The 12,928-nt window shown below is 45.6% G+C and overlaps 2 protein-coding genes across 2 annotated transcripts in view; one reads left to right on the forward strand and one right to left on the reverse strand.

The window, feature by feature from the left end:
* Positions 1-5: 5 nt before the first annotated feature.
* LOC126638963 (small integral membrane protein 4) lies at positions 6-2,479 on the forward strand. Its single transcript, XM_050313311.1, has 3 exons — positions 6-124; positions 362-538; positions 2,144-2,479. The coding sequence occupies exons 2-3, from the start codon at positions 388-390 to the stop codon at positions 2,209-2,211; spliced, it is 219 nt and encodes a 72-aa protein (XP_050169268.1). The 5' UTR covers positions 6-124; positions 362-387; the 3' UTR covers positions 2,212-2,479.
* Positions 2,480-6,390: 3,911 nt separating this feature from the next.
* The window catches only part of PBRM1 (polybromo 1), a 56,602-nt gene continuing 50,064 nt past the window's right edge, over positions 6,391-12,928 (reverse strand). The window contains 3 exon segments of the mRNA XM_050312678.1: positions 6,391-9,567; positions 9,870-10,086; positions 11,005-11,075. Coding sequence (XP_050168635.1) covers positions 9,395-9,567; positions 9,870-10,086; positions 11,005-11,075 — 461 coding nt within the window. The 3' untranslated portion in view covers positions 6,391-9,394.

Consider the following 12,928-nt stretch of genomic DNA (forward strand, 5'->3'; position numbering starts at 1 on the left):
CGTGCCCTCAGGAGAAGCCCCGCCCCGGCCCCGCCCCGGCCAATCGGGCGCGGCGCCGCGCCGCTCGTGGGGGTCACGTGGCCTCCCCGCCGCGTCCTTCCGCGCGGAGCCCCCAGCGCTGGAGGTGAGGGGCGCGCGGCGCGGGGGCGCGCGCGGCGGGCACGGCGCTGATTGGCCGCGCGTTCCCGCCGCTGGGGAGGGGGCGGGGGGTCCGTGAGGGGCCGTCATGGCCGGGGGGGATCGGCCGGGCCTTCCCGCCCCACGCCCGGCTGCCCACACGGTGTGACCGGGGCACGTCCCGCTCCGCGTCTGACACGACACCCCCCCCCCCCCACCCCCGTTCTCTTCTCTACACGTGAAGGGCGAAGGCGCCGGTGCCGCCCGGCCATGCTGGTCAGCAGGAGGCTGAAGCGCCTCTTGCAGCTGGTGCCCGGGAAGCGGCGCTTCGGCGTTTACAGGTTCCTGCCCTTCTTCTTCGTGCTCGGCGGGGCCATGGAATGGTTCATGATCAACGTCCGCATCGGCAAGGAGACCTTCTGTGAGTGCGGGTTCAGCGCCGCCCCCGAGCCCCGCGCAGGGGGATCCCCTTCACGACAGTCCCCTCACGACAGTCCCCTCACGACAGTCCCCTCACGACAGCGGGGGGCTGGCGGGGTCTGGCGGCGCCTCCTCACCCAGAGGGCTCCGAGCAGCAGGGCATACACCGCTCCCCCCAGTGCTGTGACACTCCAGGCTTTGCCTCCCCGGCAGAACACCCTGGGCAGAAACAAACCTGGGTTTAGAATAATAAATTAGATTTTAGCTGAAAGAGGGGAGGTTTAAAGAAGAAATTCTTCCCTGTGAGGGTGGTGAGGCCCTGGCACAGGTTGCTCAGAGAAGCTGTGGCTGCCCCATCCCTGGGAGTGTCCAAGGCCAGGTTGGACGGGGCTTGGAGCAACCTGGGCTGGTGGGAAGTGTCCCTGCCCATGACAGGGGGTGGAATGAGATGAGCTGTAAGGTCCCTTCCAACCCAAACCATTCTACAATTCTATTATGATCTTCTTATCTTGAAAAAGACAAGATTTGCCAGAATTTAAGCGTGTGAGCTCAGCAGAAGTATGACTTTTACAATTAAAAAAATAAGTATGAAAATGGCTCACGAGAATTTGGCTAATGGCATTTAGTTCCTGTAAGTTAAAAGCATTTATTTTTAAAGTGACATTCTTCCCTTTAATAAACATTGCTGGAAATATTTGTGTACTTCAGAAAAAGGATCAGCTCACCTGTATGTTATATGGGAATATTCTCATTTTCATGAGCCTCCTGTACAGAGAAACAGCTTGGTACAGTTTCCAGAGCTGACAAACCCACAGCAATCAAAATTACTTACCTGCTCACTGCTGAAGGCTTGGGCTTGTTGTGGATTTTTAGTTGTTCATTTCTAAGGCATAACTAAGTCAGGTTAGAAACTAAAGCACAACATCCATGGAGCAGTTGCTGTTATATTTCACCTTGAGCCTCATTTTTGTAAAAAAAAAAAAATTGCTATACCTAATGATATATTCTACAGTAATAATCATTGTGCACTTTAGCCACGTTTTTGCTTCATAATCCAAGCAAAGTGACAATGTACAAAACTGATAACCTCATTTTGTCAGTGAGGGCTTTGATTTGGTGATGAATATTTAGGGGTGATCAGGAAGAGGGGAGGCAAGAAGGATGACCGGGAAGACCATGAAGATGGGAATATTCCTGTGCTTTGTTTATATAAAAAAGGCTGAACTACTGGAGCCAGGCTGGCAGCCCTCAGGCATTGACTTTGTGCCTGTAATTTAATTTCTCTTTTGCTTCATTTAGTTTGGGTATTTGTACTTTTAATTACCCTCGTGGGAAAGTAGACAAGAAATGACTGTATCACACTGGAAACTTGGCTTTCCTATAAAAACCATTTAATCAGGACTGATGGGAAGAACTTTATCCTGGATGGAGAACATGAGCTATTTTAAGGGGTAATAAGGATTTGTGTTGGCCTGAATTTCCAGTTGCCTGTCAGTGTCTGCAAGAGGAATGTGGACTGAAAAGTTTAAAGAGAGATGGCAGGGTTCACATTTTCGGTACCATCTTGCACTGGGAAAACTCTAACACAAAATCTCTTTCTCTGCAGATGATGTCTATCGTAGGAAGCGCTCTGAGAGGCAGTACGAGGCGACGATGGAGAAGAGTGAAGTTTAGCTGGAACATCTCAAGGGGGAGGTCCCAGTGCTTTAATTGCATCAGTGCCAAAGCAGCATTACTGCCACGTGGAGGGTGGGGGAAGATGCTGGCTCTGCGAGATGAACTGTGATCCACATGTCTGGGTAACATCCTCTCAGATGGCTTTGGCAGTCCATATCTTTAATATTTTGTATTTAAATCCACAGTGAAATTTCATTGTATTTGGGCATCCCCCCCTAATTTAATGTTTGCTTAGTACTTTTAAATAAACTGAGCTGAGTAAGCAGTTTGGCTAATGCTTTTGTTTGGTTGGTGAAACACCCTTCTTGTGACAAGACCGGTGGGAAAGAAATGTTACCATTGCATCCAGCTCAGCAGAATGGAAACAGTAATTTTTATTTAGTTTCTGTTGGACTGGCAGAAACTGCTCTGGCATCTGATTTGTTTTCTTTCCAGTGTGGCATAATTTTAACTGGATGAAAAGAGCATGGACTCACTGCTCAGTGTTTGCTTATCTTGGAAAGCCACCCATGTGTTCAGGCTCTGCTGCCCATAAGTGCAGCAGCACCCCTTGTTGCTGCTCTGGCAGTGACCTGAGCTCAGCCTGGGGGAAAAGCCTGACGATGTACCAGGTACCAGAGCAATGGCAATCCTGGCAAACCCGAGTCCTGACTGCAGGGTCCTGTCCCCAGAGCAGGAAAGCAGGGCTGGCTGTGTGTCCTGCAGTGACACTGTGGCTCGGGGGTGTGTTGTGACTGAGCATCAGGGACTGGTGCAGTGTAATCACTGAGGGTCCTACATTGCTACCACTGTTCTATTGCTGAGGGGGTGTGTGCTGAGGGTGCCACAAAGAAGCCAGTTATTAAGGATACAAACCCGAGGGAGTTCATTCCCTTACCTGTGCTCCTGTGCTACCTCCTGCCAGCCTTTGGAAGTCTTGGTCCACTGAGGAGGCTGCTCTGAAGATGTTGTGGTGCAGGTACTCGAACCACTGTGCTCTGTGTGTTTTGACTGGGCAGCAAGTGAAGCACTTGAGGAAAGCCTCTATTCCAGAAGTAATAAGAACTCTGCCTTTGGTTCCAAGGTAGAGCCCAAGTTTGAAAACTCATGCACAAGCTGCTTTTTGCAGTCACAGATCATCACACTGAAGGCACTCCTGACTCTAGCAGTACATTAGAGAATAAAGCATAAATGAAAAGCCAGATTTTTGAAAAGTGCTGAGCTTCAGCTCCATCTGCTTTTAATTCTTGAGCTTTTTGGAACTCTCTTGTGCTTGGTTTCCATAGAACAAATAAGTTTTTCAATGTCTGGGTTTTTTTCAAGGAAGAGCCCTGTGCCCCAGTTAATTCTCAGGACTCGGGAGCCTGGTGTGAAAACTTCCCGTGGTGTCCCTGAAGGCACTCCTATAACAGCAGCAGAGCATTCCACAGACACCAGTGAGCCAAGCTTTTCACTTCAGGCCTTTTGCTTGTTTTGCAGTGACTGTTCCCAGTTGCAGCTGAGAGCTCCAGGCACGTCTGGAAGATCCCTCACGTGTCTCCAGCCAGGTAAACACAAAGGGAGCCAGGCTGCAGTTGCTCACAAGGAGTCTGGCATCAGGAGCTTCTGTGTCACTGATCTTTGTGAGCACTGCAGGAATAAAATCCTTCTCCAAGTTAGCATTGCACCATTTCAGGCAGCACAGATCTGTTGTGACAGAATATGCAGCTTGACATTTAGAAATCTGAGCTGTATTCTCCGTTTCACAATGTTTGCTATTGCTGACCCTTTGGCATTCCTGCATTTTGCCAGTCTCTCACTAACGCTGGGAATAAGAATAGCTATTAAAGGCCCCATTCCAGAGTTTCAGCCCATTCTGGAACTGAGCACTCTCAGGGATTTAGTATTGATTTTAAGCTACACCCAATTGTCATCAACCACAGTCTTCACTTGGTTTTGCAGTTTTATCCCTGCTGACTCCTAGTTCTGTGCTCTTTGCCTTCCCCAGCAACCTCTGACTCCCACATCCCTGTTTCCTTCCCATCCTCCATCTGCTGTGGCAAAGGCAAAGCGGAGGAAGCAAGAGCTCTCCTTTGGCCAGCGCTGGGAACACCATGAGGCTGCTCCGTGCTGCAGGAGCGAGCCAGGAACACACTTCCAGTCCTGCTGAGCCCCTGCCAGCTCTGGGGTTGAGCACGTTCTTCCTCCTGCTGGGAATTCAGCAGCTCCTTCTGCTGGAAGTTCAGCAGCTCCTTCTGCTGGGAGTTCAGCTGGGTCAGCCCAGAGCACAGCCTGGCATCCACCAACAGCTTTGCAGCGGCCACAGCAGGAGCTTCTGAGATTCAGCAAAGCATTCCCGCTGAAAGCTTTCCAGACTGTGGGAGCTGGGGCAAGATATATACCAAGCATGGAAAAATTCAACTCAATAAACAGTCATCTGCAAACAAAGCGCGATACTTGTGTACAAGCAGTGCTGCTCACCACTCCAGCACTGGAGAGGGGACAATTTCACTGCCAGTCCAGAACGATTCTGTGGAAAGAATGGATCTGTTGATCGTTTCCCTGTGGTTGTGCACACAAGGATGTTGCTGTCTGCTGAAAAACATGTGGTGAGCCAGGGAAGAACTAAAAGAAGTTATGGTAAAGGCAGTGTTGGTGTGCCCAGCCTGCAATCCTCCCTGCCACAGGGGGTGGCAGTTCTGTTCAAGCTTTTCAAAAGTACAAAAAGGAAAAAAATAGTCATCTGATGTACTGGTGAATTCTTCCTTGGAGCAAAACTTTTCCTGTCTTCAGTGGAGGCGAGTTTTCACTTTGGACTTAATACACAGATCCAGATCTGTACCTGCACTCTGGCCATGGCCACTCCCAGCTCCTCCTGAGAAAGGGGCAAAAATCTCCAACAGGCAGGATGGGCTGACTGCTCCTGAGGAACTTCCCAAAATCAATACTGCATGTTGATGCTTCCCATCAAGGATGAGGATTAATTATAGTCCTGCCAAAAACCATCCAGTGGAGGCTGAGTTTGGACATCCCCTGTAGAGGCAGTGGCTCAGACTCCATGGACTGACCATCCTTCACCGTTTGTGTCCCAGGCTGTCGCTGTGCTCGGCTGAGCCTCCCTGGTTACACGTGTTGCTGTGCAATTCTGTGCTTTCTCCTCCATTCCTCTTCCCATCTTTCCCACTGCCTCCTTTAACAGATGTTAATCTGCACGGCCAGGCTCCTTCCCTGGATTTCTGATCCCTCTTGGCACAGGAATGACTGATCACATGAGTGCCTCTGAGGCCTGACAGAGACTGGGATCTCCTGATCCAGGATCACCAGATCCTACTGCACTGCAGCAGCTGTCATTTTGTTCCTCTGTGTGAAGGTTAAATTAGACTTGCTGGAAAATGCAGTAAGCAAAAGGAACGTGAGGTTTATTTCATTAATCGGAAAATTTCCCAGGTATCAGCAAATCAGATTCCATTCCTGACTCCATGTTCAGAGTGCCTGGCCTTTTTGAAACTCCAATTTAGTGCATTTGCTGATCTTTAGAACCTCAGACTGAGCAAATGTGGAGGATGGTTAGGATTAGTCTCCTCTGGGCAAGTGCAACAGCACATTTTGGAAGAGCAGAAGTTCCCTGAAGCCAGCAGCCTGTGTGACAGGCACTGTATATCCCCCAGATTAAAGACATGGATGCATGGTAATTAAATATAATGCTGTCTGTTCTGGTTTCTCTGTAATTTCTATGTTAGAGGCACCTTGAGAGGTTTGCAGTTTGTAAAATTGAATTTCTACCTTTGTTTCTAATTTAATTGTGTAAAAGACGCTTTTCCCATTATCGCTGATCTGATTTCCTCTACTAAACAGCTACACAGAAGACAGTCCTGAACCAAGTCAGCTTCCAGTATGAAATGAAGACTGGCTGTTTATTTTCAAAGCAGTTAATAAGGGGGCATCTGGGACTGACCTGAATCTCATCGTCTCCACTCAGCTGGTTCCTAAGGCATCACATATTTCTCTAGGTTCATGCTTGTCGTGGCTCAATTTCCAACATCACTGTTCTATCACCTACAGGCAGGTCTCACAATACACAGGACAGTAGAAAAAGGGTACTTTACCCCCCCCACAAGCACACGTGAACCAAGGACTTGATAAAATCTGGATCAGCAAAATCCAGAATTAATTGAAATAAAATCCTCGCAGAAGTCTTAATGGGACACTCAAACCTGGTTAATCCAAAACACTTTGCAAACTATTTTTATTCAAATTAAAAAGACTCAGGTAAACAAAGTGATGGTACATACATGTTATAAACCTGGTCAGCAGCTCAGCCCTCAGGAGTACAAGGTCTAATGAAAAGCCAAGCATGGATAAACCAGGTCTGAAAAACATATGCTGAAAAAAGGTCACCAACATCAACGCTTTGAATTTTTACACAAACAGTAAATTTTCTCATGGAAGGGAAGGACTGAGGAAGAGAACAAACAATTATTAGTTGTCTCCAACTGGTTTATGAAAATACCGGTCCTAGTTGAATCTATTTCCCACTCTCACAGAAGCCAACCATTGCCCACACATACTTTTATTTTAATATGAAAGTTTTGTTTACGCCAGTACAATGAACGGCAGTGAAAAACAGATGAGGGGTTCAAACACCCACAAAGAGAGAGAAAGAGACAGACAGACATGTCTTTTTTTTTTTTTTTCTTTTAAACCAGAGTGAGAAAAGTTTCTTTTGCTGGTTTTGAATTCTAGACTGTAGCCATTATATCCTAAATTCCACTGCAATCGACTGAAATGCCTCCAATAGAGAGAGAGAGAGACGATTTTGAAATAAATAAGGCTTAAAATAATTGATCAGGGCCAGCCCAGTGGCTTAGTGGTAGTGCTCTGCACTGCCTTGTGGGAGGACCCAGGTTTTGTTTGCACTTCCAATCTCTTGCTCCTGGGCCAGGAAGAGCAGCGAAAGGAGGGGTTCAGCTGCTCGGCAGGAGAGAGCCAGTGCTGCACATCTGCTCCTCACTGACCTTCAGATAAATTAAACATCTCAGTTATACAGGCTCCACAGGGAGTCCCATCCAGTCCTCGAAAGAAAATAAATAAAACAATAATTTAATTAAAATCCATCCCAGGTTCTTTGGTGTAATTTTTGTTAATGCTGAGAAGTAGGAGAATCTGGTGGTGTGTTATTAGTACAATCCATGATAGTTCCAAATGCTCAAAAACTAGGATTTGCTGCCTGATTCGCTTCAACGTCCCGTCTTTGTGGCCAAAAACTGCCAAACCTATGGTAACTTAAACACATTTAGAAATGGTACTGTATGTATGGGGGTGGTCTAAGACTATTCAGCTTCTACTTTATTAAATAAAATGGGTCATTTACAAAGGCCAGTAAATATTTCTGTACCGTGGGTGTGCTACTTGTAGAGTTCCAAACTGTCGTTTCCCTCCGTGCTGTTTTGCTCCATTTCCTTCCCATCCATTGCACATCTGACCTAAACTGTCCTTAAGTGCCTATTTGTAATTACAAGGGGGGTTTTGTGCAATGACTGGAGGTTTGCAATAGGAGAGGGAAAAGAATTGGCCAGTAAAATGAAATCATAGCTTATACCTGCAAGTGTCGCTTCCCTCATCAGTATTAATTACATCAGCAAAACAAACCCCAAGATATCCAGTATTTGAAAAAAAATATTTAACCTTCTGCCAAACATACTGAAAGGAAAATGTTTTGTACTGCTAGACTTTAAAGCTCATTTCCACATGATGAACAACTCTAGCAGTAAATGAAGAGTATCAATAAATCAGTTCTTTTGGGCTGAGTTGCAATGCCCACATTCCTGCCAACTTTTTTTTTTTTTTCAAGTTCTTAAGAGCTTTCCCAGTTACTTAATGCAATCCAAAAGTATTAATTCTTTTTCTAAAATTAAATAAAGGATTTACCTTTAAAAAAAATAACTCTGCAGTCCAAAAGGTCGGTTAGTTATGAGGACAGGTAAGTCTTTAGCAGAAGGCAGCCACAACGCTGAAATTTGGCAAGAAGAGTCAATATCTACTTTACTTAGATTTAAAAAAAAAAAAAGAAAAAGACCCCAAACCCTCAGAAGACTGCAATACAAGTACTCTATTGCTCTATTTCTCCAACACACTTGGTATGCTGACCTTACACATACCATACCATACAGCAGTATTTCACTTTCAAGTTAATTTAAGCATCAAATTTCACTCAAAGTTGCATTGCAAAACTTTCATTAAGGTCAATGAATACACTTAAAGAAAGCATACAAAAAAATGTCTTACAATGCCCAATCACGAACAGAATACGTGTGAATTTAAGAAAACATCACGTAACATCACTAACAAAACAACTCAGCTTTTCTCCCCTAAGTTACCTCCCGAGGCCTGAGCTGGTTGCAGGTTCTGCGCTGCCCCTCCCAGCGCAGCCAGAATCACTCAGGGGAGGGCAGGAGCTCCCCCACCCCACTGCTGGGTGTGAGGGGCAGCACGGAACCCCCAGTGCAGGTCACGGGAGATGAAACACTTCCCCTCGAAGGACATGCCAGCACAGGTGTCCTGGGATCGATTTAGGATCACAATGGCTTTGGCTACACAGTTAAAACTGGACAGGACTGGACAACATGAGCGGTCAAGACACCCTTGTCCTGCCCACACGAGCACTTCCACGGCTGCTGGGCCCACTCGGCCTCAGTGTTGACTTGAAATCCAACTTTCCTGAGTGCCAAAGCACCTCTTACCTTCAGCTTCCTTTAAGAGATCCTCCCTGTTCCCATCCGAGCGAGAGTTCTGCTGGAAGTGGCAAGCACACACAAGCACAGGTACACACATTCTTCTAAGATGTAAACTATGACTAATTCACATTCCACTGTATCAATCTGTAAATACTTTGTTTTCCTTTTTTTTTTTCTATAAAAACAATGGCATCAGATTCTCAGCAATAAAGTATAAGAAAAATGAATCCTTGACTACACTTAACCAATTATGAAATCGCCTTTCAAACAAAGGAAACAATATGCAAAAATCTGTGTATTTGATAAAGTCAACTTAATATAACAAAAAGTGAAATATGCTTATTAAAAGTGTCCTTATATAAAAATGGTCTTGCAATGTACAGTAAAATGCAATACAAATTATTGTTGGTTATCTCTTCCCACCCAGTAACTAAACCAGCTATTGTCCCACAGAGCTCCGTGGTGCCGGGAGGGCAGCCCTGCTGTGCCTACACGTGCTCGATGTTGTAGGCCTGGCGGATGTTGAGGGTGTCCCGCAGCATCAAGTCTCGCAGGCGCCACAAGGCATCGGCCATGGTGGTGTGAGCCCCTTTGCTCTTCAGCCAGTGGGAAGGGAGCCGGCTCTCCTGCTCCTTGGACAAGTGGACGTCTCGTCTTCGTGCTGGCGAGTCAAGAAATGGTTCTGTTACCCACTGGATTTGATACTTGCTGCAGCTTTTCTAGAAAAAGGCAACTAACTCTACAGCACAGCTTTTGCTCTTAGTGTTTGAGCCCAGAGAATGGAATTAGCCTGTGGATGACATACATATTCACAGTCTGCTGACCTGTCTTTAGGAATTAGTTGCACGTGTATATTTTATTAAGCAAACGGCAGATTTATTCAGCATTTTCCGCAAAAGCGAAATTATTGGTGACAAAGAAGCGTGTTCTGGTGGGAACACTGCACTGCGTGCAAGGCCTTACCTGCCAGGGTCTGGTCCCACTTGCTGATGCTGTTTGACTCGGCACTGAGGCCCTCGATGTATTTCAGGTAGGCTTCGGAATGGAGCAGCCTCTGTGTCTTTGGTGGGGGGGAGACGAACATGGGGGTCGTGGGCTGCTGCATGACCGGCGCAGCCGCCGGGCTCTGCCCGGGGTACGGAGGGGGCGCCTGCTGGCCTGGGGGGCCAAGGATTCCTATCTGCAACGACAACACCAGGGAGATCACAGCTGGGGGGACTGCAGGGAGCACCCTCATCTCAGGGCCATCCTCACACAGTGGAGTCTCAGATAAGGAGATGTGCAAAGGCCCAAGAAGATGTCCACTGGAGGCGCCCACTTTGTGCATCGCAGTGACCCCTGGCCAGAGAGGGGAACTGCAAACCAACCATAATCATATTTAACAGACTTTGTTCATGTTCTGATCTACGTAAACATACTCTGATTATCATCACCATTTCTTTTCTCTCCTATTAACCTTAACTTCATCTTTTGCCTCCTTTTTATTTCATGTTTTCCCCAATTTGATCAGAAACCGTGTGGTCTGTGAAGTGCAGGGTTTAACGCTAAAATGGAAATAAATAGTCAGTAAAATTGGAACTGTGCTGAACAGTTCACCTGTATTAAACACTGAGAAGGAACATCTGCTCATCACTGCTACCCAAACTCACACACTCTGAACTGCCAATGAACAGCTGCTCCATCGGTTTGTGAAATATGGGAGCAAACAAATTTAAAACAAGCTTTTACCCACTCCTCAACAACTCAGAAAGTGGACAGCACCTTCTGTTCAAAACATGCAAAGCCTAAATTACCAGCAGTTTAACAGTGTGTGCAAATTACTTGATTTAGTTTAGTAGAAGGAAAGCAAAACAAAACACTGCCTTGATTATACTGCACAAGTTACCTCATACCTGGACAAACCTCATCAGTGTAATAACAGCTCGACAATCAAATACAGACACACACAGAGTAAAATATTAACTGGTTTAAATACACAAGTGTGCAATTCATATTCCCTGGGATACAGCCCATGTGCATCCCTACATGTATTGACTGGGATTGCTCAAATGCTAATTCAGAGCCCTGGAGCCTCACAAATAATGCAGAAACGACTCACCTGCTGTCCAAAAGGACTTGCTCCTGGTGCTGGAGTGCCTACCATGGGGGACACATTTTGGCCTATAACACCTATATTCCAAAATATAAAATAATTAGTCTTATTTCAGAGCAGTGACAAACACTTCTTTGGTCTTCTATAGTAAGGATTTATACTTTGATATCGCTGCTCACAGTTATTTTAGGCAGATGTACAACATTCAAACACCCCCTTCTCCCCCAACAAAAAACTTCAGAAACTTCTGAATGAAAAAACCACAAACTAGTGTGATAACTACCAGACACTGATAAATGGCCTGTTGAATTATTTAAATTAGAGAAATGCAAAGTGAATAATTTTTGCTTTTCAAGTTTTTTTAAATTCCTTAGCAATTACCTGACTAAATCTTTTCATTTATAATACGTGCCTTTGGCTTGGCAGGATCTTCCTGTAATCCTTTAAGAAAGGAAATGCTGACCTGCTTTAGCAACATTTAATATTTCCTTGTGTTCAGTTTCATAAAATAAGCTCACAGTAGGATAAAATTCAAGCCACTGCACAAGTTCTGTTAGATCTCAGTGATACAAAACAAAACTTGTAGGTTAAGCTTCAACAGTTTTACACATTTCTGGACTAATGAACATTTGAAATAAATGTCAAAAAAAAATAAAAGGTCTTTGTTTCTCTCAAACATATTGAGACTTTTCTCTCCTGCACAGAGTGCAGCACACCTGTGTCTTACACACAAAAATGTACAGACCTACAGGAGTCAGGGAGTTCCTGACATTTTACATACAGATGCTTTGGTTCTGAAAAAAACGAAAGTTATGTGTGCTACTGCTTTTCTTTCTGCTTGTGCCACTTCTCATATTCATTAATTAGAAAAGCTGCGAACTAACTGTGCTCTTCCTGAGGGTTTAATTTACATTAATTAAATGCACGATTTCTGTCTCAGTGATCACTAAGGATGTGCCACTGCATTTTGCAGAATCAAGCATATTTCAAATGCATTTTCCACTTGATCACAGCCCCCAATTTACATGTATCTGTACCAACAGCACGTCAGAAGTTGGGAAAAACATCGGTAACCCAAGTTGTGGAATATGGCACGGATTGGTTTTGGTCCAAAGGGAAGAGGCCTGGAGGAGGGCACCCTCACCCTCCCAGCATCTGAGCACAGTCACCCTGAGCCCACCCCGCCCAATTTAGGGCTACTTCATGTGTGCTCCTCCCTTCCCAGGCATTATTTTTTCCCTAATCCATATCCTCTGGGTTTTAAGCACCATCCATACAGCCTGCTGCAGTGGGAAAAAAACCCTTCAGAGAAGCGCATTGTCCTGGATTCACCTCCCACACAGCTGTGGTGGCCGATGTGTGCTAAGCGTCAGGGACAGGCTCCCAGACACAGCTGCTGTCCTGCTCCCTCTCCACGACATCGTGGGGAATTATAACTCCAGCCAAGCTGTACATGTAACACTGATGGGTTTAAAAAATACCAAGCAAGCAAACAAATAAAAAACAAACAAAAAAAAAACCCAACCCAAAATAATTTGCATACAGATAAATGCCTTAACGGAGCTTCTGATAAATAAAGTTGCAAGGGGGCAGAGGGAGGTAAATGAGGTCGTTTTGTCCACAGCTTGTCTAACAGCTGAACAGAGGGATGCACATGTTTTACACAGGCACATGAGTTATCAGAGGTGAAAGCTGAGAGAATCATCAGGAAACAGAATCAGAGGGCAGACAGATATTCTTCCCCCATAACGAGGACACGTTAATGGCATTAACACTGGAAAAATGTTTGTTTCATTCAGCCTCACTTTTCATCAAAAGTGTGGCAAAAAGATAGTACAGGTGTAGTAGAAATGCTCTCAAAAATCAATTGGAAATGTGGTCACATAGAATACTGAATTCACATTGTCCCCACCTGTCTCCAGTCACTGTT

Source organism: Myiozetetes cayanensis, unplaced genomic scaffold (assembly GCF_022539395.1).
Source record: "Myiozetetes cayanensis isolate MyiCay16 unplaced genomic scaffold, myiCay2020 scf18, whole genome shotgun sequence".
Taxonomy (NCBI): domain Eukaryota; kingdom Metazoa; phylum Chordata; class Aves; order Passeriformes; family Tyrannidae; genus Myiozetetes; species Myiozetetes cayanensis.

Coding starts and splice junctions, on each gene's coding strand:
- LOC126638963 (XM_050313311.1), top strand. CDS start 388: ATGCTGGTCAGCAGGAGGCTGAAGCGCCTCTTGCAGCTGGTGCCCGGG. Junction 539..2,143: donor CATCGGCAAGGAGACCTTCT/GTGAGTGCGGGT, acceptor CTTTCTCTGCAG/ATGATGTCTATCGTAGGAAG.